A 25129-nucleotide genomic window follows, 5' to 3' on the forward strand; every position below is an offset into this window, starting at 1 on the left:
GGGCTTACGAAAATTGAAGACGTTTGTATTTTGTTTCGAAATCAGGAAAATGAAATAGGAAATCGAAGTCTGAATTCGCACTGAGACACGCAAGTAAAAAACTCAAAATCACATTCTTCCACTCTTTTTGAATAACATAAAAGTAGGTATTTTTTTTATGTTCATAACATTGACTTACCACAGGGGGTTGGTTGAGAGGTATGCATATCCCGATGTCGTCAACGTTGAGCTGCAGGAACAGGGTGCTGACGTGCGGTGCCGTTATTTGGGATGTCAGTTGGACCTGCGAAATACGAGTAGACGCAGATTTATAACTCGAGATATTGACCTTTGCCCTAAAAATGCAGAAAATGTTAGCTCATTTTGTACTTCACTTCTCAAAGACATGTTTATTCGCTGTGAGTACGTCCTTATTGTACTTAAGTTGCTCAATGTTTCAGTACTGATCGTTACGGCAAAAAGTATTATGAATGCAAAAATAGAGGATAAAACTAGGAATCCCGATATGACTCCCTTAGAGGGTCTCCCTCGTCCTAAACGTTCTTGCCATAACTATCATAATTTTACGAGCTATAAGGCCATACCACCAGTTTTCATTTAAAATTTTGATCTAAAATCACATTCCATAACATTTTGTCCTATGGTTCCACGATCACGAACTGTTAGCAGAAATGTGAAATTAGGTTACAACTGCGACCTCCGCAAAAACGAACAGTTGCCAGAAAAGTGGGTTAGGTTAGGTTAGAACTGCGTCCCCTACGAAACCAAACTTGCACACTACATAAAAAAACAGATACAGAAATTGAGAAAATATATACATTGGTAGGTAACAACAGACGGACTTATCGGTAAACAGCGATGTCTTCCATAATATTTTATTTTATCCTTTTTGAAGTCGGTTTACTTTTTTTTGTAAAAAGTTTTTATGCTAGTATGTAAATTCCATGTTGACGTGTAAAAGTGCCCTTGTGGCCTATTTGCTGAATAAATGTTGATGATGATGATGTTGTTGTTGAAATGATCATTATGGAAAAAGTATTAGGGACTGCAAAAATAGCAGAAAAAACGTTAGAAATCCTGATATGGATCCGCTCCTATATTAGACGTTCTTATAGTTCAACCACACTAAAATGACCCGATATACTATCACAAATATGTCACTTGAGTTGTGGCTTTCTCGAGAACTTGCTTCGTTTTGTATGGGAGACTTTCTCGTTCGAGATTTTCCCCATTGTAAACGGAGAATGTTCTCGAAAATGGCACAATTCTACACTAGACTAACATTCTTGAAGACCTGTTGAGTCGCAGCGCAGTAAGCACCTGCTTGTTGAGGTTTAGTCTCTTCTCGTTCCAATATTATTATGTATGTAACACTACATTAGACTAACCTTCTCGAAGACCTGTTGAGTCGCAGTAAGCACCTCCTTGTTGAGGTTGAGTCTCTTTTCGTTCCAATATTATTATGTATGTAACACTACATTAGACTAAAGCATAGTTCATATAGAATTGGCACATAATTAGCAATGTTTAAAAAATAATAATTCCATGGCGGGAAAAAAAATTACAATAACAGTTCAATCACCAACCTTCAAAGTATTAATGGTGAAAATATTATTTTCCTAGCTTTATGCATTTTAAAGTTTTCGACCATGAAAATTGAGAACAGGAGATTGATCGTGCACAAATACTTCGCAAATTCTTATCGATCCCGGACAAAGACAGCTAAGTCGCTTAAGATGCTAAAAGCTAGTATTTGTAAGGTCATAAAACGTTACAAGGAGACTCTATCAGCCGACAGGAAAACACAAACTAATCGGAGGTGTGGGACAAATAACAAGATTTTGGGAAAAAAGTCCCAAGGTCACTCAAACAAAATTCAGGACGGTCTAATTACGATTTATCCCAAAAATTCAAAGAAACTTCTAGAAAGATAAAGATGATTCACCTCAGAGGTGGCTACAGGAGCTATCGATCAATAAAACAGCCAAATCGGACTGTTCAACAAATCCGACAAGCTAAAACACTAGCTCGACTATTGTACGACCCAGTATTGACAAAATTCGAAGGTTGCTTATTGTTGGTCGACAAGACGTATGTAAAACTCGATTTTAATCAACTACTCGGTTCGAAGTTTTATATGGCCAATAATAGAGGTGTAGTGCACCAATTTGTCAAGAGATGGCGCCACCTCCGAGATAGAACGCGCTAACGATGTGTCGACGTAGAAACATGACCTCCGAGATGCAAATTACCGATCGATGTCAAAAGCTAGGAGCGGATTAGTGCTTGGTTGGCTGCATTCAAGCTATTGAACACCTTCCAACATTAATCTTGCGAACTATTCCGATAGCAGCACGGTGTCTCGGTCGAAACGCCTGCTGACGTCACGATAGTTTCGTTAGTCTTAAGTCCATTCAGTTATATTAGTAGTTCTTGTTATTAAACCGACTCAGATATTTACGTTGTTTTCGTCTGCGGAGCGTAACCCTCACTACAGTGGCGTCCAACTCGGGCTCGAACGAACCCAAATACGTGGTTACACGACTCGGAAGGAAAACAACATATCCTGTGAAAGCTCTCCAGAGGAAAAGTGAAAACAAGATGTCTGTCAATCTAACTCAGGAGCAGTTCCAGCAACTCTTGGCCAGCATAGGAAGTAGTCGGAAAGGCAGTATGACGTCATGCAAAGCTACTTATAACGGTCGAAAGGATAGAGAGACAGTGGAAGCTTTTCTCACGGCGGTGCAAGTTTTCAAGAAGCTTGAGAACATTAACGATAGCGACGCACTAGCTGGTCTACCTTTAATCCTGCGAGACGAGGCTGCAGTGTGGTGGCAAGGAACCAAAAACATTATCACCACATGGGCTACATTTGAAGATGCACTAAGAAACACGTTCGCTCCAAAGAAACCCGTATATGAAATTTATTTGGAAGCTTGCGGGACCAGGCAAGGTCCAGAAGTCTCTACGGACGATTTTGTTACAAAGAAGAGAATGCTGTTCTCCGAACTTCCCAGCGATGAAGTTCTTAATCAAAAGCAGCAGCTTAACATTACTTATGGGCTATTAAATCTTAAAATTAGGGAGAAAGTCCCTATAGAGAAAGTTAAGGATTTTGATGACCTTCTAAAGCAGGCACGCAGCGCTGAAGCCTTACTAAAAGAGAAAGCTCTGGGGGAAGGGAGGAAAGAAAGCAGCGATAAAACTGCAGAGGCGTCCAAATCAGACACTTCGGTCCCAACGCGTGCGAAGAAAGCGTCTCGATGTAATTTCTGCAAAAAGCTAGGTCATGTCATAGAAGAGTGTAGAAAGCGTAAAAAGACAATGGAAGCTGGCAATGGACAAACGGATACGGTCCTGCCAACATCAAGTGATGTGAAGTTCTCCTGTTATGGATGTGGTGCACCAGGGGTTTATCGCAGTAACTGCAAGATATGCTCTAACAAGCCCAGTGATACGCTTGAGAAGAAAGGCACATTAGGATTTTGTGCTATAAATATACAATTAGAGATGCGGTCTCGACCAATGGTGTTTCTCGAGGTCAATGGCGTTAAAGGTAAAGCCTATGTGGACACTGGAGCTAAGATTAGCGTTGCATCATTGGAACTATACGAGTTGTTAAAGGCACGTGGACAGATTTTCTACGAAGAAATGGCAACAGTGACCTTGGCAGATGGGCACCCAAGATTGCAAAGAGTACTAGTTTTCGAGGCTAAGGTTGACCTTGGTGAGCGTCGCTTACACGCCCCTTTCATCGTACTACAACAGTCCCATGACAACCGGACGTTGCTAGGAATCGACCTTATGCAAAAGGCTGGCATCATTTTGAATATCGCACAATTCACGTGGAGCTACATAGACCAACCACAACAGGAGTTTGAGCTGTACCAAGAGAGGTTCATTATGTTTACACAACCAGACGCGACCGCTTCTAAAGTCCCAGTTGCTCCTAAAATAGTCGTTGCTCCCAAAACCGCAGTTGCTCCTAAAATCGTAGTTGCTCCTATTGATATGGAACGAGGGAAGAGACCGTTAAGGCAAGCAATTGCTGCTGGTGAAGCAGAGTCTACAAAGGCTGAAGGAGCCGCATTGCCTTCGAAAATTAACTGCTCTCAAGACAAACTTCTTTTCGACGGATATTCACCAAGAATGGAATACATGATGCGAGATGCCATCCAGAATATTGAGGAAGCCGAGTACAACTTATCTCCGCACGCGGCCACGCTCTTTGGTGATGTCGGCCTATGCGCCATAGATGTATCCACAACTATGGACGAAGTACAAGCAGCACAACTCGACGGTTTGCTGCAGAAGTTCAAAGACATATTCGAATCGAATGGCAATCCAGTGAATGACGTGGAACACATAATAGATACACAGAATCATCTACCCATATCTGTCCCTCCCTATAGACTGTCCGAACAAAGGAAACAAATGTTGAAAACTGAAATCGACAAGATGTTAGCGGACAAAGTGATCGTACCTTGTAAATCTCCGTGGGCCGCGCCAGTTGTAATGGTCCCGAAGCCAAATGGGGAAGTACGAGTCTGCGTAGATTACCGAAGGTTAAATCCCATTACAGTGCCGGACACATATCCAATCCCTCGCATCGACGACCTACTACATGAAGCAAAGTCCACGGCTTACATGTCAGCTTTAGATTTAAAGGCTGGGTAATGCAAATACGCGTACGAGATTGTGACCAAGCAAAGACTGCTTTTATAACGCCTTTCGGAATTTACAAGTTCCTAAGAATGCCTTTCGGACTTCGGAATGCTCCGTCGACTTTTCAGAGGTTAATAGACAGATTCCGTGTTAGTCTAGGCCATATCAAGCTACTTGCATACTTAGACGACTTGATCATCTTCTCCACGACATTTGAACAGCATCTGTCTGATCTAAGAGATGTTTTCACCAAGATGAGGGAGTACAACTTCGTTGTCAACAAAGACAAGTGTCGCTTTGTTTGCACCAGCGTAAAATACTTGGGTCACCTGATTACCCCCGCAGGTCTGCAAGTTGATCCTGAGAAAGTGTCGGCTATTTTAAATCGACCTCCCCCGACCAACGTGAAACATCTGATGTCTTTCCTGCAGACCTGTTCCTGGTATCGGCGGTTCATAAGAAACTTCTCCAACATCGCCGAGCCACTCACGAAACTCACCAAAAAGAACGCTCTGTGGACGTGGGGTCCTGAACAAGAGAAAGCGTACAAAGAGTTGAAAAACCATCTCACTTCAACCCCAATACTTGGGCAAGCAGACTTTACCAAAGGTTATACTATCAAGACGGATGCGAGTAATTATGCACTGGGTGCGGTACTCGTACAAGGTGAAAAGGAAGAAGAACACCCAATTGAATACGCGAGTAGACTTCTAACATCGGCGGAACGAAACTACTCGACAACAGAGAAAGAAGCGCTCGCAGTCGTGTGGGCCATCAAGAAGTTCGCGGGTTATATTGAGGGTGCCCCTATTACAATTGTCACCGATCATCAGGCCTTACAGTGGCTGATGAAGTTGAAATCTCCGACCGGTAGACTCGCTCGATGGGCTCTACAGCGGCAGGCTCAAGATATCCTCGTTAAATACATCCCAGGACGAATCAATGTTGTAGCAGACACCTTATCGAGGCCACCATGCACGGAGGACACCCAAACTGAATGCGGCGTGTGTATGGTCACGGTCGACTTGCGACCACGCAGCCCTGCTGAAATAAGGTCTGAACAATTGAAGGATGAGAGACTGGCAAAAATAATTCAAGCATTGGAGGACACCCAAGGCAATGAAAACGCCATATATTGGAGTAGCAAGGGCTACTTGATGAACGACGGCCTTCTGTATCGTCACAAATTAGATTCCAATTCGGATGAGGCACAACTAGCTGTACCGGAACACGAATGGGCCAATGTGTTGGCCATCTATCATGATGATCCTAAAGCGGGACATTATGGTGCTGATAAGACGTTTCAGGCCATATCACGTAGATACTATTGGATTGGCATGCGGAAGTACATTGAGAGTTACGTTAAACTCTGCATCAAATGCCAACGATACAAGCCTTCTAACCATAAACCGGCTGGACTTCTACAGACTCATGCGCTAAGTCAGCGATTCGAAGTGATCTCGTTTGACCTCTTTGGGCCATTACCTCCATCGTCTGACAATAAAACCTGGATCTTAATCATCGAAGACATAAACTCTCGTTGGGTAGAACTCTTCGCCTTGGAAGATGCCACAGCGGAAAGATGTGCGATGATTTTAATAAACGAAGTCTTCCTTCGGTACGGGTTCCCTAGAAGGATGATCAGCGACAACGGGCCGCAGTTCGTCAGTGCCATAATGCAACAAGTTTCCTTCTGCTTAAAGATCAAGCATGCCTATACGCCAGTATATCACCCCGAGGCAAACCCCGTAGAAAGAAAGAATCGGGATCTAAAGACGCAATTAGCAATCATTATTGGACAAAACCATAGGGAGTGGCCAGAACACCTCCCAAGCATCAGGTTCGCCATGAACACCGCAGTCTGCAAATCGACGTCTCTCACTCCAGCCTACATAACTTTCGGGCGACAACTGAGAACGATTGATGACAACTACAATGACTTTCGGCAAATAGTACTCTCGGAAAACTTCATACCAGAGATAACGCCGAAGTTGTTGCAACTAGTAGACACAATAGAGAAAACTAGAGAAGTGCAAGAGATAGAAGAAGAAAAGAGAAAACAACTGGCGGACCAATCCCGCAAGATTAGACCAGACTATGTTGAAGGTAACATGGTTATGGTGTCGTTACACCCACTGAGTTCCGCCAACAAAGGCATCAGCGCCAAATTTGCCCCGAAGAGAGACGGCCCGTATAAAATCACCAAACAGCACGGACCCTCTTCATATGCAGTCGCAGACCCATCAAACCCTGGTGTATGCCTCGGAATCTACCATGCTTCAGCGCTGACACCGTACACTGGCCCAACCAATGAGTTACCTACTCCCGCCCAACCTTTGAGGAAACGAGGTCGACCACGTAAGGCACCCCAGCCGGATCGTCCCACCCGGGGTCGTGGCCGACCGAAGAAACAGTGAGTTACCCTCGTTGGGGCATCTCGGAACCAAATAGGGGGGAATGTAGTGCACCAATTTGTCAAGAGATGGCGCCACCTCCGAGATAGAACGCGCTAACGATGTGTCGACGTAGAAACATGACCTCCGAGATGCAAATTTGATCTGTACACTCGTCTTGTGTATGGATTAGCCAATGCGCCTGCTATATTTCAGAAGTCTATGGAGATGTTACTTTCAGGTATCGACGGAGTAAGTTGTTGGCTGGACGACATCTGTGTTACCGGCCCCGATAAAATAACACATCTGGATCGGTTAAAAAAAGTATTGCATAGGTTAAATGAAGCAGGGCTTAGATTGCAAAAAGAAAAGTGCGAATTTTTCCAAGACTCTGTAACTTATCTCGGCTACTCAATTAGTAAAAGTGGTTTGCAAAGTAGTTTCGCAAAAGTCAAGGCCATATTGGACTCGCCTGATCCTACTAATGTGGCAGAGGTTAGGCGTTTGGTGGGGATGATTAATTATTATAGGAATTTCATCCCTAATGCGTCTAGTGTTATGCGGCCGTTATACGATCTGCTCGGGGCGAAAGCTCAGTGGGAGTGGGGTGTGCGTCAGCGAGAGGCTGCGCAACGCGTAAAACGTGAGTTGGCTTCGGAGAGAGTCCTGGCCCATTTTGACCCCACGGCTCAACTCGTTTTGGGGGTAGATGCGGGACCCTCAGGCTTAGGAGCGGTACTTAGTTCACGTGACGTCACCGGAGTCGAGAGGCCGCTCGCCTTCGCGTCAAGGTCACTTTCGGCTAGTGAAAAAAATTATAGTCAACTTCACAAAGAAGCGACGGCTATAATATTTGGAGTAAAAAAATTCCACCAGTATTTGTACGGTCGAAGCGATCCGTTTATTTTGAAAACTGACCACAAGCCGTTGATATCTATATTTAATAATAAAACGGGAATTTCAATGACGACAGCGCTGCAAAGGTACGCAATAATTTTATCTGCTTACAATTACAATGTGCAGTATACATCGGGCGAAAACAATATAGTGGCCGATTATTTTTCTCGCGCACCGTTAGCGGATACTTGTTGCAAAAGTGACCATGAGCATGATACCTATTCCTCGTTAAAGTTTTTGAATTCATGTTCACCAGCTGTTTTACATAAAGACATTCAGCAAGCGACCGAAACTGATAACGTATTACAAACCGTTATTAAGTACATGCAACGGGGGTGGCCAAGGAAAATTAAATGTATGTCGATTCTTCCTTATTTCCGCAATAAGGCAGATTTACAGTATGAAAGTGGGTGCCTATTGCGGGGCCACAAGGTCGTAGTTCCCGCAGCACTCAGGGTACGCATATTAGATGAATTGCACAGTTCTCATCTGGGAATTGTAAAGATGAAAAGTAATGCACGAAGTAGGATGTGGTGGCCAGGTATAGATAACGATATCGAACAGAGGGCCGGCTCGTGCGCGACGTGCGCCGCGATGCGCGCCGCGCCGGCGCGAGCGCCGCCCGCGTCGTGGCCGCGCCCGGGCGCACCCTTCCAACGCGTTCATATCGACTATATGGTAATCGGTTCTCGAACGTATTTGATTCTGGTAGATGCGTATAGTAAGTGGATAGAGTGTTGTCATATGGAAAATGGAACGGCAACTAAAGCGTTGATTGGCAAGTTAAAGCAAATATTTTCATGTTTTGGCATCCCTAACTTGCTTGTATCTGACAATGACGTAAAAATTGCTTCCGCGGAATTCAGAGAATTTTGTTCCAGTAATGGTATTAAGCACATGACGTCTCCTATCTATCACCCGTGTAGTAATGGACAAGCGGAAATAAGTGTAAAAATTTGTAAAAAAATCTTAAAATCAATATTAAAAGAAAATTTGCCAGTACAAGCTGTACATGACTCCTTGCGGGGATATTTGTTTACATACCGAAATACTGTACATACTTCTACTGGGGCGACACCTGCAAAATTAATGTTTGGTCGCGAATTAAGGACACGATTGGACCTTCTACTGCCAAAAGATAATGACCCAACATTTTTTTTGCAGGAAGCCTCTAATATTAGTCGGGAATTTCGCACCGGCGATTTAGTATGGGTTAGATGGTATATTGATAGAAAAGAAAGTTGGGTAAAAGGAAAAGTGCTAAATTCAATTGGCCGTAGAATGTACAAAGTATTTGTAGCTGATTATAATACCGAATGTATTCGTCATGTCGACCAAATATTTAAGCGTCAGGAAACAGAACAAAATTCTGATTTAATTAGTGAAACCATTATGTCACAGTCACAATCATTTTCACCCCCACCTGCTCCACCTTCGGCTACCATTGAACCTGGACCGAGCACAGAGCTCCCAGAAATTCTGTTAAGTGAGAATAACGAATCAACAGAGGGCAGGGAGGAGTGGAATGACTGTGAGGACGCTGACACAGAGGGTGAACGAGAAATGCCTCATGTACCGCCAGCGGAGGCACCGTCTCTGCCGCAGGCAGCCGCCGGTTTTGATAACACGGCTGATCAAAGTGAGGATTTGCCGTCCGCCCAACGACGCTTGCGTCCCAGAGTCAACGTAGATTTTAAGAAGTATTTTTAAGTTAAGCACCTGTTAATTAGCGTGTTTGTTTGTTTAACAGGTTCCAAAATTAATGGTGGAGGATATGATCTGTATGCTATAGTTTTGTGATCTACCTACAAGACCAGTAATAAAACAGACGTCAAAGCAAACGGTCGTTTTACTTGCTATCGCTCCCGGTTCCATATTTATCAAAATTACCGATCGATGTCAAAAGCTAGGAGCGGATTAGTGCTTGGTTGGCTGCATTCAAGCTATTGAACACCTTCCAACATTAATCTTGCGAACTATTCCGATAGCAGCACGGTGTCTCGGTCGAAACGCCTGCTGACGTCACGATAATTTCGTTAGTCTTAAGTCCATTCAGTTATATTAGTAGTTCTTGTTATTAAACCGACTCAGATATTTACGTTGTTTTCGTCTGCGGAGCGTAACCCTCACTACAGAGGTAATTTACCCGAAAAATATAAGTTCGTGAAACTTGACAAGTTCGCAAAAAAACATATGATATGGCAAGGAATTTATAATTGCGGCTGTAAGACGAAAAGTTTTATAACATAGTCAACAATGAAATCGGACCTTTATATTAAAAGAGTGCTTAGAGAAATGAGTATTGGCATTTATTAGAACCCATAACGGTCCTGTGAAATGTTGGCCAGATTTAGCCAGCTGCCACTACTCAAAAAAAGTTTTGGCATGGTATGCTAAATAATCAGGCCAATTACGTACCCCGCGAGATGAATCCTTCGAACTGTCCCCAAATTCAATCTATCAATATCTACTGGGCAATCATGAAAAAAAATTAAATAAAATTAGTCAAATTGTCCAGGGTATCAATTCATTGCGATCTACAAGAAATCAACACCCCAAAAATGTCGACAAAAGTGTTGTGCAGAAAAAGACAGGGGTACATTATGAAAACAGTTCGTAATTATTTACACAACAGAGATTTTTTTTTAATTTATACATATTTGAAAGCTAAATATATTACTATTTAAAATTCACCATTCATAACTTTCTTATTTTATTAACTTAAAAAAATAACAATCTTCTAGTGCGTACCAATTCTATATGAACTATGCTTTAACCTTCTCAAAGACCTGTTGAGTCGCAGTAAGCACCTCCTTGTTGAGGTTTAGTCTCTTCTCGTTCCAATATTATTATGTATGTAACACTACATTAGACTAACCTTCTCGAAGACCTGTTGAGTCGCAGTAAGCACCTCCTTGTTGAGGTTGAGTCTCTTCTCGTTCCAATATTCATAAGCATTCTTGTAGTTGAGCCACACGAGGATCGCTCTGTCCACGGCCACAGGCTGTATGTATATGAGCGGCCGCTTCAGCGTGATGAGGACCACCTCCTTGTCCTCGCCGCTCACCATCTCGTCTTGGAATGCGTTGCGCATGGCTAAAGAGACAAACATATTTATATTTTTAGAACTTACGTTTTTAAAAAAGGAGGGTAATGTATATATTTGAAAATATATATGATAACAGACCTCCAGTTGATCACAGAAAAATAATTTTACTTTTTGGTGCTTGAAACCGCCCAATATACACGATAATAAATAAATGAGGTTTCTGGAAGTAGGTTGAAACTAAATAACTATAATAAATATGTAAACCTTGACGGTCTTGAGATGCCTCGGCAAGTTCTGAAATTCAAAAACTATGGCTTTATTCTTGTCTTTGTTTTCAATATCTGTGCCAGTAAACAAGTGCTCGTCAGTGCTCGTCCGTTAAGCAGTTTAGTTTCAGTGCCAGTTGTATTTCAAGTGCCATGTTTTTAGATCTTCTATTTTATGTTACTGTAGCAACATGTAAAACATATAGTCAAGAAACCGATTTAGAAACAACACTTATCTTATCACCTTTTTATTTTTAAATGGTATTTCAGCGATTCATAATAAAAATATACCTACTTAGTTCAACATAAGTCATTCTCGACAAACACATACGTGAATGATGTCCAGATGTCCGCGCCTAAGTCATGTGGAGTGGAGAACACACGAAATGCACTAATAATTTTTAGTATTTATCATAGTAAGTGTCATTTTAATAGCTGATTTGGCCATGAACTAGTACAATGTAAATAAGTGTATGAGTGTTTTTTGTACCGATATTAAATGTGAACGTACCTATCCTGGTGTTGAAGAAGGCATATTGCTGGAACTCCGGCTCGGCCTCCTCAAACATAGCGTTGCGGATCAGCTGCCCCAAGCTCAAGTTTAGATCCACCTGGTAAATGATCTACAATTAGTATTATAGGGACCGCGCGCGTGGAGGGTCAACCAACTTGTGGAATAAATTGAATACTTAAACTTAATATTAACTTTTCCTATTTTCTTATGACATAGGAGGCTAACGAGCAGAAGTATCAACTAATGGTAAGTAATCACCGTCGCCCATGGACCCGCAACACCAGAGGGGTGACAAATTCATCGCCGGTCATTAAGATGAAAGGTCGCTCTTTTGTTTAAGGTTTGAAGCTCGCTTCACTTTAATGGGCATGCCCCAACAATACTTCAATAGTGTGTCCCAGTGGAGATCCGGGTGTACCTGAGCGCGGGCGAACAGCCTGAGCGCGTGCGGCTCGGCGGGGCGCACGTTCTGCACGCGGTTGGACAGCTCGAACTATACTACAATAGTGTGTACCAGTGGAGATCCGGGCGTACCTGAGCGCGGGCGAACAGCCTGAGCGCGTGCGGCTCGGCGGGGCGCACGTTCTGCACGCGGTTGGACAGCTCGAACTATACTACAATAGTGTGTACCAGTGGAGATCCGGGCGTACCTGAGCGCGGGCGAACAGCCTGAGCGCGTGCGGCTCGGCGGGGCGCACGTTCTGCACGCGGTTGGACAGCTCAACTATACTACAATAGTGTGTACCAGTGGAGATCCGGGCGTACCTGAGCGCGGGCGAACAGCCTGAGCGCGTGCGGCTCGGCGGGGCGCACGTTCTGCACGCGGTTGGACAGCTCGAACTATACTACAATAGTGTGTACCAGTGGAGATCCGGGCGTACCTGAGCGCGGGCGAACAGCCTGAGCGCGTGCGGCTCGGCGGGGCGCACGTTCTGCACGCGGTTGGACAGCTCGAACTATACTACAATAGTGTGCACCAGTGGAGATCCGGGCGTACCTGAGCGCGCGCGAACAGCCTGAGCGCGTGCGGCTCGGCGGGGCGCACGTTCTGCACGCGGTTGGACAGCTCGAACTATACTACAATAGTGTGTACCAGTGGAGATCCGGGCGTACCTGAGCGCGGGCGAACAGCCTGAGCGCGTGCGGCTCGGCGGGGCGCACGTTCTGCACGCGGTTGGACAGCTCGAACTATACTACAATAGTGTGTACCAGTGGAGATCCGGGCGTACCTGAGCGCGGGCGAACAGCCTGAGCGCGTGCGGCTCGGCGGGGCGCACGTTCTGCACGCGGTTGGACAGCTCGAACTATACTACAATAGTGTGTACCAGTGGAGATCCGGGCGTACCTGAGCGCGAGCGAACAGCCTGAGCGCGTGCGGCTCGGCGGGGCGCACGTTCTGCACGCGGTTGGACAGCTCGAACTATACTACAATAGTGTGTACCAGTGGAGATCCGGGCGTACCTGAGCGCGGGTGAATAGCCTGAGCGCGTGCGGCTCGGCGGGGCGCACGTTCTGCACGCGGTTGGACAGCTCGAACTATACTACAATAGTGTGTACCAGTGGAGATCCGGGCGTACCTAAGCGCGGGCGAACAGCCTGAGCGCGTGCGGCTCGGCGGGGCGCACGTTCTGCACGCGGTTGGACAGCTCGAACTATACTACAATAGTGTGTACCAGTGGAGATCCGGGCGTACCTGAGCGCGGGCGAACAGCCTGAGCGCGTGCGGCTCGGCGGGGCGCACGTTCTGCACGCGGTTGGACAGCTCGAACTATACTACAATAGTGTGTACCAGTGGAGATCCGGGCGTACCTGAGCGCGGGCGAACAGCCTGAGCGCGTGCGGCTCAGCGGGGCGCACGTTCTGCACGCGGTTGGACAGCTCAACTATACTACAATAGTGTGTACCAGTGGAGATCCGGGCGTACCTGAGCGCGGGCGAACAGCCTGAGCGCGTGCGGCTCGGCGGGGCGCACGTTCTGCACGCGGTTGGACAGCTCGAACTATACTACAATAGTGTGTACCAGTGGAGATCCGGGCGTACCTGAGCGCGGGCGAACAGCCTGAGCGCATGCGGCTCGGCGGGGCGCACTTTCTGCACGCGGTTGGACAGCTCGAACTATACTACAATAGTGTGTACCAGTGGAGATCCGGGCGTACCTGAGCGCGGGCGAACAGCCTGAGCGCGTGCGGCTCGGCGGGGCGCACGTTCTGCACGCGGTTGGACAGCTCGAACTATACTACAATAGTGTGTACCAGTGGAGATCCGGGCGTACCTGAGCGCGGGCGAACAGCCTGAGCGCGTGCGGCTCGGCGGGGCGCACGTTCTGCACGCGGTTGACAGCTCAACTATACTACAATAGTGTGTACCAGTGGAGATCCGGGCGTACCTGAGCGCGGGCGAACAGCCTGAGCGCGTGCGGCTCGGCGGGGCGCACGTTCTGCACGCGGTTGGACAGCTCGAACTATACTACAATAGTGTGTACCAGTGGAGATCCGGGCGTACCTGAGCGCGGGCGAACAGCCTGAGCGCGTGCGGCTCGGCGGGGCGCACGTTCTGCACGCGGTTGGACAGCTCGAACTATACTACAATAGTGTGTACCAGTGGAGATCCGGGCGTACCTGAGCGCGGGCGAACAGCCTGAGCGCGTGCGGCTCGGCGGGGCGCACGTTCTGCACGCGGTTGGACAGCTCGAACTATACTACAATAGTGTGTACCAGTGGAGATCCGGGCGTACCTGAGCGCGGGCGAACAGCCTGAGCGCGTGCGGCTCGGCGGGGCGCACGTTCTGCACGCGGTTGGACAGCTCGAACTATACTACAATAGTGTGCACCAGTGGAGATCCGGGCGTACCTGAGCGCGCGCGAACAGCCTGAGCGCGTGCGGCTCGGCGGGGCGCACGTTCTGCACGCGGTTGGACAGCTCGAACTATACTACAATAGTGTGTACCAGTGGAGATCCGGGCGTACCTGAGCGCGGGCGAACAGCCTGAGCGCGTGCGGCTCGGCGGGGCGCACGTTCTGCACGCGGTTGGACAGCTCGAACTATACTACAATAGTGTGTACCAGTGGAGATCCGGGCGTACCTGAGCGCGGGCGAACAGCCTGAGCGCGTGCGGCTCGGCGGGGCGCACGTTCTGCACGCGGTTGGACAGCTCGAACTATACTACAATAGTGTGTACCAGTGGAGATCCGGGCGTACCTGAGCGCGAGCGAACAGCCTGAGCGCGTGCGGCTCGGCGGGGCGCACGTTCTGCACGCGGTTGGACAGCTCGAACTATACTACAATAGTGTGTACCAGTGGAGATCCGGGCGTACCTGAGCGCGGGTGAATAGCCTGAGCGCGTGCGGCTCGGCGGGGCGCACGTTCTGCACGCGGTTGGACAGCTCGAACTATACTACAATAGTGTGTACCAGTGGAGATCCGGGCGTACCTAAGCGCGGGCGAACAGCCTGAGCGCGTGCGGCTCGGCGGGGCGCACGTTCTGCACGCGGTTGGACAGCTCGAACTATACTACAATAGTGTGTACCAGTGGAGATCCGGGCGTACCTGAGCGCGGGCGAACAGCCTGAGCGCGTGCGGCTCGGCGGGGCGCACGTTCTGCACGCGGTTGGACAGCTCGAACTATACTACAATAGTGTGTACCAGTGGAGATCCGGGCGTACCTGAGCGCGGGCGAACAGCCTGAGCGCGTGCGGCTCAGCGGGGCGCACGTTCTGCACGCGGTTGGACAGCTCAACTATACTACAATAGTGTGTACCAGTGGAGATCCGGGCGTACCTGAGCGCGGGCGAACAGCCTGAGCGCGTGCGGCTCGGCGGGGCGCACGTTCTGCACGCGGTTGGACAGCTCGAACTATACTACAATAGTGTGTACCAGTGGAGATCCGGGCGTACCTGAGCGCGGGCGAACAGCCTGAGCGCATGCGGCTCGGCGGGGCGCACTTTCTGCACGCGGTTGGACAGCTCGAACTATACTACAATAGTGTGTACCAGTGGAGATCCGGGCGTACCTGAGCGCGGGCGAACAGCCTGAGCGCGTGCGGCTCGGCGGGGCGCACGTTCTGCACGCGGTTGGACAGCTCGAACTATACTACAATAGTGTGTACCAGTGGAGATCCGGGCGTACCTGAGCGCGGGCGAACAGCCTGAGCGCGTGCGGCTCGGCGGGGCGCACGTTCTGCACGCGGTTGACAGCTCAACTATACTACAATAGTGTGTACCAGTGGAGATCCGGGCGTACCTGAGCGCGGGCGAACAGCCTGAGCGCGTGCGGCTCGGCGGGGCGCACGTTCTGCACGCGGTTGGACAGCTCGAACTATACTACAATAGTGTGTACCAGTGGAGATCCGGGCGTACCTGAGCGCGGGCGAACAGCCTGAGCGCGTGCGGCTCGGCGGGGCGCACGTTCTGCACGCGGTTGGACAGCTCGAACTATACTACAATAGTGTGTACCAGTGGAGATCCGGGCGTACCTGAGCGCGGGCGAACAGCCTGAGCGCGTGCGGCTCGGCGGGGCGCACGTTCTGCACGCGGTTGGACAGCTCGAACTATACTACAATAGTGTGTACCAGTGGAGATCCGGGCGTACCTGAGCGCGGGCGAACAGCCTGAGCGCGTGCGGCTCGGCGGGGCGCACGTTCTGCACGCGGTTGGACAGCTCGAACTCCACGGCGCCCGTCTCCAGGCGCACGGCCGAGTTGCTCGGGGTCGTGGCCGTCAGCTGGATGCGCTTTTCAAAAATCATTCTTTCAGTAAACTTCACATCCCAGCACCTCCACCGTAAAACTTCTAAATTCAAAAATAATACTATTTATTTTCTTTCGCTCGGCCAAAACAAACGAATTTACCCGTTTCGCAGGTGTATATTTTTGGGATGTTTTTAGGGTTCCGTAGCCAAATGGCAAAAAACGGAACCCTTGTAGATTCGTCATGTCCGTCTGTCGGTCCGATTATGTCACAGCCACTTTTTTCCGAAACTATAAGAACTATACTGTTCAAACTTGGTAAGTAGATGTATTCTATGAACCGCATTAAGATTTTTACACATAAATAGAAAAAAAAACAATAAATTTTGAGGGTTCCCCATACTTAGAACTGAAACTCAAAAAATCTTTTTTCATCAAACCCATACGTGTGGGGTAATCTATGGATAGGTTTTTAAAATTATATTGAGGTTTCTAATATCATTTTTTTCTAAACTGAATAGTTTGCGCGAGAACACTTCCTAAGTGAAAAAAATGTGTCTCCCCCCCCCCGTAACTTCTAAAATAACAGAATGAAAAATCTAAAAAAAATATATGATATACATTACCATGCAAACTTCCACCGAAAATTGGTTTGAACGAGATCTAGCAAGTAATTTTTTTTTGTAATACGTCATAAAATTTAAAAAAAAATCATCAAACCTATACGTGTGGGGTATCTATGGATAGGTCTTCAAAAATGATATTTAGGTTTCTAATATAATTTTTTTCTAAACTGTATAGTTTGCGCGAGAGACACTTCCAAAGTGAAAAAATGTGTCCTCCCCCCCTGTAACTTCTAAAATAACAGAATGAAAAATCTAAACAAAATATATGACATACATTACCATGCAAACTTCCACTGAAAATTGGTTTGAACGAGATCTAGTAAGTAGTTTTTTTTTAAAACGTCATTAAAAAAAAAATCATCAAACCCATACGTGTGGGGTATCTATGGATAGGTCTTCAAAAATGATATTTAGGTTTCTAATATCATTTTTTTCTAAATTGAATAGTTTGCGCGAGAGACACTTCCAAAGTGAAAAAATGTGCCCACCCCCCCCCCCTGTAACTTCTGAAATAACAGAATGAAAAATCTATAAAAAATATATGTTGTATATATTATATCATAATTATACATGTGGGTAGTTGAGTAAAGTGCGGTAGGTACTGAATAAAAATAAATGAGTCTTGGTCTAGCTATCTTGGTGGTTTTACTTAGATCCCTAATCCCGAATACTACAATATATGATATACATTACCATGCAAACTTCCACCGAAAATTGGATTGAACGAGATCTAGTAAGTAGTTTTTTTTTAATACGTCATAAAATTAAAAAAAAAAAGTGGCTGTGACAGAATCGGACAGACAGACGGACATGACGAATCTATAAGGGTTCCGTTTTTTGCCATTTGGCTACGGAACCTTAAAAATCATCAAACCTATACGTGTGGGGTATCTATGGATAGGTCTTCAAAAATGATATTTAGGTTTCTAATATCATTTTTTTCTAAACTGTATAGTTTGCACGAGAGACACTTCCAAAGTGAAAAAATGTGTCCCCCCCCCCCCTGTAACTTCTAAAATAACAGAATGAAAAATCTATAAAAAATATATGATATACATTACCATGCAAACTTCCACCGAAAATTGGTTTGAACGAGATCTAGTAAGTAGTTTTTTTTTAATACGTCATAAAATTTTTAAAAAATGGATAGGTCTTCAAAAATGATATTTAGGTTTCTAATATCATTTTTTTCTAAACTGAATAGTTTGCGCGAGAGACACTTCCAAAGTGAAAAAATGTGTCCCCCCCCCCCTGTAACTTCTAAAATAACAGAATGAAAAATCTATAAAAAATATATGATATACATTACCATGCAAACTTCCACCGAAAATTGGTTTGAACGAGAACTAGCGAGTAGTTTTTTTAATACGTCATAAATGGTACGGAACCCTTCATGGGCGAGTCCGACTCGCACTTGGCCGCTTTTTTTAATACTTTCCTCCTTCATGAAGTCTAAGCTCTTGAAAATCATGCACGTAGATCGAAGTCTCGATATCTAACGTCAAGAGTAAGAGTATTGCATACCTTGATCCTAATAAGCAAGGAGAAGAGTATCCTGTTGAGAGCTGAAGTGGAAGCCTCCTCCTCGTTCCACAGCGGCACGGGCTTCTCTCCGCCGTACACTTTCTGCACCACTTCGTTCACTTCCTGTAACATTACACACAGTTAGACAAAACACGTGCTCATTACACGTAAAACAAAACCAGTGTCAGAACTTGGTGACTAATTACTATACGAGTCCAAAACACATTACTGACCATTTTTAATTCACACCCTTTCTTGTCGCGTCTTCCTTCCTAATGAGTCCAACTTGACAAGGTTCCGTTTTTCGTCAGATCAGTTCCTCAAGTAGCGCCCGAGACCTCGGTCACCTCCTGCCGCCTAGTGGAGTTAAGAATGTTGGACCAGGGTGTACCCGCCTTCATGAACACCTTCTGCACGAAGACCAGGTGGTTGAGCAGGTCGGTGGACAGCGTGTGCTCGAAGAGGCCGATGTCGGCGGTGGCGTACAGGTAGCGGCCGGCGCGCAGCACCACGCCGCCCGCCGGCGCCGCGGCCGCCTCCTGCACGCGAACCATCCCAACCCGTCACTGATACTCTATTTCATTTACAATATACACACATCATAAACCCTCTATGACGCGTTCAAATACGGCAATTTAGGGCCAACATTTCGAACATCTCTGAAAAAGAAACGATTGGATTTGATACCAATTCTGATAATAGTCGAAATGACATTCGAAATGAAATGTCAGTTGGACAATCAATGCCGCAACGGTGTTAATGACCACATAGTTTCTGAAGACATCATAGAGAGCTTCCAATATGCGTGTAAGTTAAAGCAATATTTCATTACAACAATTTTAATAGGGTAATTTTTTTTTATCAAGTGTGAATAATCTTGAAAAATAAATCTAGTGCTTCTTCCCGCATGTTTACTCTTAACTATTACTACTACAACAATGGAGATACTTACAGGTACTCTGATCTAACCAGTCCCTTACGATGCGTCCTCTACGACGGCCTAAACCCAAGTGAACGAGCCTGACCAAGTGACTCCGTGTCCCCACCACTTGCTAAAACTACCGTGTTGCCAACAGTATAATGTTATTTTCCCAACTACCCCTGTATTAATCGGGGTAACATAATAATGTTACCACAATATAATTATTGTTTTCCTGCCATCTTAAATGTAAACATAAATAAATCATGACATGACATAAAAATGAACTTGATATTTCAAAATATCATTTCATTAATCAAAAAACATGAAATACTTGGTAGACGAGTAACCTCGGAGGGATGATAGATTACCTGTCCATTAGGTGCATCTTCTAAAACGCGGGCAGCCACGTGCGCGGCGGGGAGCGCCACCATGGCCGACGACGGGATGTTGGCCTCCGACACCTGACCACATACGCAGCTTTAGTCGCAATGTCACCTGCCAACGTTCTTGGTACAGCTAGTATCATTCATACAGGGGAGATTTATCATTGCAGCCAAAAGATTTTACTGAATTTCAGGCCTTCACAACGATATATTAGTGTTGATGTAATTGATATTTCCCCAGACAAGTACGTCGCGGCGACAAAACCTATTGCACTTGTCTAAATGTATGTAGTTTATCTCGGACGCGATAATGTGGTGACTTGTGTAAGGGATGCAGATCACTGACCTAATGGAAACTTGGTCGGTCGAGTTCACAAACGACCCGAATAACTTCAGTGTCTTAGGAGCATATGAATATATCTTTGGAACGTTAGGTTGTAATGATATTTGTGAACCCGACTGTTCTTTAGCGGAGGCCGGTGACATGGCGGATGTGATGTAATGTAACCTGCAGCTTGGTGACGAAGCTTAAGGAGTGCTGCGGCAGGTCCACCGTGAAGTGCGCCTTCCGTCCGCTCACGCCCGAGCTCTGCACGTGCTCCATCTTGTACTGCGCCTGGAGCGACGGCAGCAGAGCCGCCGTGATGCTGAGACTCTGGATATATAAACTTGTGTTACTGTTTGGGTTATAACTAACGAGTTTTCAGATCGTTATAAAAAATACGCAGTTTGATTTGAGAGCTTTCAGAAAATAGGTAATTTGACATCATGTACATATGTAGCAGAGTTATTTTAATTCACGATTATGATATCAAAAATATTAGTCGACCCCTTCGCCGGCGGGGCACTACTGTTCTTCTTTTTTGTGTGCATATACACGGACGGGAGTGGTTGTGTACAGTGGTGGTAGTGTACCTGCAGGCCGACTTTGAACTGCACTTGCGGCGCGGGCAGCAGCGGCGCGACTTTGGGCCTCGGCGCGGGCGCGGGCGCGGGCCCCGGGCTGCCGGGCCCCCCCCCCCCCCCCCCCCCCGCGCCCGGCCCCGCCCCCGGCCCCGGCCCCGCCCCCGCCGCCTCCTCCTCCGCCTCCGGCCCGCGCGACATGCGCGACGCCGTGCGCGTCACGCCCAGCTCCTGTGCGACAAACAATATTCACAGTCAGTGGGTCGAACGTCTCAATACAAATGCCCGGGCTGGTCTGAATTCCTTCCACCTCGTGAGTCTACTTAACCTATTGCAAATTAGGATGTACGCTCCGTCCATCCAGAGTGTGGATTCCAGACTTTTGACAAATATTCGTAAGGTTAGCTCAAAAATCGATCAATATCATCTTTGAAAACATGTCCATGACCCGAGACCCGCAGAACATATGAAAAAGAATTAGTTTGGTCACTTGTAGAGTGGAGGACAGCTGCCGGCTGGAGCGCGTCATGACGCCGTGCAGCGCCACGGGGTGCTGCGGCAGGTCCACGCGCACGCCGCCCACCGTCACCAGCGCGGCCGCGCCCTCGCCGCCCCGCCCCGCCTCCCACGAGTACAGCGCCTGCGACTTGCCCACTGACACGCGCACCACCGTCCTGTTCATTACAAAACACATCAAAACGTTCATATTATACGCTAACTATGCCTCTCCGCAAAAAACTCAGGCATTGTGTAAACGAAATATGAAAAATGACATTTTGTGTCGTCGCGTAGATTGCCGCGGGCCCAAACATTTGGAAACGTGTCATCTGAAAGCCTGTGACGCACTCACTGGTGGTTGGGGGCGCCGCCCTCCAGCAGCACGATCATGCTGCGCCCCACCACGCCCGTCAGCGACCACTGCCGCGCGCGGGACGCTTGCAGGGACGCGTGCAGCGACGTGATCTCCGCCTCCAGCTTCAAGCCGGACAGAGAGGCTAGGAGTCGGGTTCGATGGATTCTGAAATATGAGCGAATATCAAAACTCCACTTAGAGAAGTCGTCACAATCTTTACACGACTGCATTACCATGAAGTCTTTTTTTAGTTTTCATACTTAACCAAAGCATTAATTTACCCACCTAGCCACTCCCATAACGACGATGCCCATCCCCATGCCGCTGGAGGACGAGTTGCTGGTGTTCTGTTCGCGGGAGCTCGGTCGAGCGGGACGGCTCGTTCGGTACTGTTCTGGTAATTCCGTGGTCACAGAAAACCTGAGACAGATATTTTATAATAAAAATTAGACTAATTCGAGAATTTCGAGATATTCATACAAAATCTATTCTACAACTCAACCAATCATGTCCCAAATCATCATTATGCCATATCTAAAAAAATTTTTTATTAAAGTGTGTTAGAGTCTGTTTTACGTTGCTACGTCCGCAACGACAAAGTATTAAAATATCACGTGAAATTTGCACACAACTGTCGCACATCAAATCGGCTCAGGTAAATTTGGCTACAACTAACAGAGGACATTCCGGCGAGCTTTACATAATTTTTGGTGGCCCATGAGGGGCCAGCGTAGACAAATATCACAATAAGTACCCGTACCTGTGTGTAATCGTGTGCGCGTCCGGCATGTCCGCGTACAGACTGAGCAGCGAGTACACGGTGCGCCAGCAGCGCGGCGCCAGCGAGCTGTCGTCGGGGAGCGGCGGCAGGGGGGGCAGCGCGGGGAGGGGGGCGAGGGGTGGGGGAGGGGGGGCGGTCGCCGCGGCCGCGCCTCGGTGTCCAGCTCGCGCGCCGAGTACGGAGTGTGCGCGCCCTCGTTCAGGGAGCTATAGCCTGCCGAAAACGAATACTCGTTACAAAATTCCTCGAAAGGTGTAAGTCACTCCGACAGAGGAGGCGAAAGTCGCGAAAACAGCGGCAGTGGAAAATAATTTCGTTTACTAATGCCGCTAAAATTTAGGTAGCACGGGTGTTGCATGCGTCCGGAGGCTATGTTGACTGTTTACCATCAGGCGGGCCGAATGCTCGTTTGCCACCGACGTGATATTTAAAAAAAAACCTTAGGTAATAGTTGGATTATCACTTATTCAGCTTATTCTTAGTAAATTGAGGCCTAAATGAGTGTAAACCGGTGCATTTTTTCTCAGGTCCTTGAAGATACGTTCGCAAAAAAACTATCCTCATTCCTCTTTTTAGTTCCATCAATCGACCCTACAATAAATGTACAGATGTGCTACCTAAAATGAAACCATCAAACATGATCCGACCTAAATCTTTAACGTATTAAACTTACCCAATTTCCCCTTAACGCTCTTCCCCGTGGACCTCAGCTTCTGCGCGAAGCTCTGCGGCCTGGTCTTGGCTCCGGCGAGCTTCTGCGGGCTGAGCGCCGGCGGCGCGGGCGCGGCGCGGGGCTCCCACCGCGGGTCGAGCGCGCCGCACTGGCTCTCCTTGTCCAGCGAGGACACGCTCACCAGGTTCTCGCGGAAGTCTGAGACTGATGTGTCTGTGGTCAGTGTTAAGTCTGCCCTTTGGTAGATTGGTGATGATGATGGATAAAGTCGTTTTTTTATAAGAAATGTGCAAATAACTAATCTAGCATTCGGGGGATCGAATAGGAACTCCCAAGTATATGGCGCCAAACCCAATCGGTAGCAGAGAACAACCTCACGGGAGGAGCTTAGTACTCGAGGTTGTTTCATTGACCCTTGGCGAGAGAACAGAGGTGTGTTGACAACTTTATACGTGCTTGACTTGTGTCTGACAGTACTAGATGAACCACCTATAATAAAGATACTCGTAGTTCATTGTTATCGGGGATCTCGTAATGAAAGTGGTAACATTGTAAATCTGTGATACATCAAAAACTTCGTATTTTCTATAAATACACATTCGTCCTACAAGGTTGTATGAATAGTATGTACATCAAATCACTTTGTCACCTCGTCTTGGGCTCACGCGATTATAATAGAAACATACCAGAGTCAGCAGCATGTTTGCTCTGCCGGTGTGAGATCTTGGTCTGCGTGCGCAGCTCGGTCTGCGTGTCCTTCACGTTCTGATACATGTTGCTGATTTGATGCAGCAAACGTAACAGCGGCATGTTCACCTGGACCACAAATTGAAGGTTTCAATTTTTATATAAGTAAGCATCAACGTAAAGAGTCACTTATATTGGCCACTTAACCCAAAATACCATTTATCTATTTAACACTCTATTGGACACTCACACCTGTGGACATAATTTATTTGGTATCATTATTGTCCCTGTGCAGTGTCCCGAATTGGTTGATGATGTCTCCATCAGCTTACACTTTCTGCCCAGACCTGCTACATTACGGACGATTGCGGGACTTTTAGTGTACCAAAACCTTTCAACCTTTTTTCAAGCCAAACTAATTTTGCTTCTTAAAAAATTCAAAATTCAAAATTCAAAAATTTATTCTGCAAGTAGGCCTCAAGGGCTCTTTTACAAGTCAATACAACATTTATAGTAACATCATATAGTGACATGAAAAATACATAACAACATTTATAAATACAACAGCCAATACCTGGGTAAACATTACATTATAATAATCTTAAAATAAATAATTAATACAATACAATAGAGATGTATAGTCTCTATGGTTAAAAACACATTAAATCTGGAGATGTAAAAGGTCCCCAATGTCAGAGTACTAATACTAATAAAATTTGGAGGTGTAAAGTCTCTCCAAGTGTCAAAATAAAATTTATACTAAATAAATAAACCGCGTCTGGACTGTTAAACTAGCAGTCTCATAAACTAATGCTACATTCTGTACATAACTAGTATGTACCAAGTCAAGTATATTATACAATATGACAGAGACGTATAATCTCCACGGTTAATACATTAAGTTTGGAGATGTATAAGGTCCCCACGGTCTGAGAAAAATAATAATACACAATAATAAGATTTGGAGGTGTAAAGGTTCTCCAAATGTCAAAGAATAAAAAAAATAAAAAATTGCATGAAATGTATTTCATACAATTTTTTATTTTTTTTATTCTATTTCACGTCAAGAGACTGTTAAGCTAACAATCTTAAAACTAGTTCTACAGAATACATAAATACTATGTATTTAATATGTCAATGTCATCATCAAAATAACTAAAACATAACAAACATTAATACATAAGGTTGAACAGCTAGAAACAACAGCGCCATATGCCTCTCCGGGACACTGCACGCAAAACTATTACAGCTTTTGAGACTGGATACTTGGCCATGATTCCGTGTCTCCCAAGTAGTCATCTATTTTATA

At 46.4% G+C, this 25129-nt stretch overlaps 1 protein-coding gene across 1 annotated transcript in view; it reads right to left on the reverse strand.

The window, feature by feature from the left end:
* The window catches only part of LOC133518252 (bridge-like lipid transfer protein family member 1), a 101927-nt gene that overhangs the window by 44481 nt on the left and 32317 nt on the right, over nucleotides 1-25129 (reverse strand). The window contains 16 exon segments of the mRNA XM_061851884.1: nucleotides 179-283; nucleotides 10834-11051; nucleotides 11782-11881; nucleotides 16372-16512; nucleotides 18619-18741; nucleotides 19014-19157; nucleotides 19909-20001; nucleotides 20432-20578; nucleotides 20839-21057; nucleotides 21317-21500; nucleotides 21677-21844; nucleotides 21965-22099; nucleotides 22440-22566; nucleotides 22569-22673; nucleotides 23134-23346; nucleotides 23820-23949. Of these exon segments, the coding sequence (XP_061707868.1) occupies nucleotides 179-283; nucleotides 10834-11051; nucleotides 11782-11881; nucleotides 16372-16512; nucleotides 18619-18741; nucleotides 19014-19157; nucleotides 19909-20001; nucleotides 20432-20578; nucleotides 20839-21057; nucleotides 21317-21500; nucleotides 21677-21844; nucleotides 21965-22099; nucleotides 22440-22566; nucleotides 22569-22673; nucleotides 23134-23346; nucleotides 23820-23949 (2352 nt within the window).

The sequence above is a fragment of the Cydia pomonella genome, chromosome 5, assembly GCF_033807575.1.
Source record: "Cydia pomonella isolate Wapato2018A chromosome 5, ilCydPomo1, whole genome shotgun sequence".
NCBI lineage: Eukaryota > Metazoa > Arthropoda > Insecta > Lepidoptera > Tortricidae > Cydia > Cydia pomonella.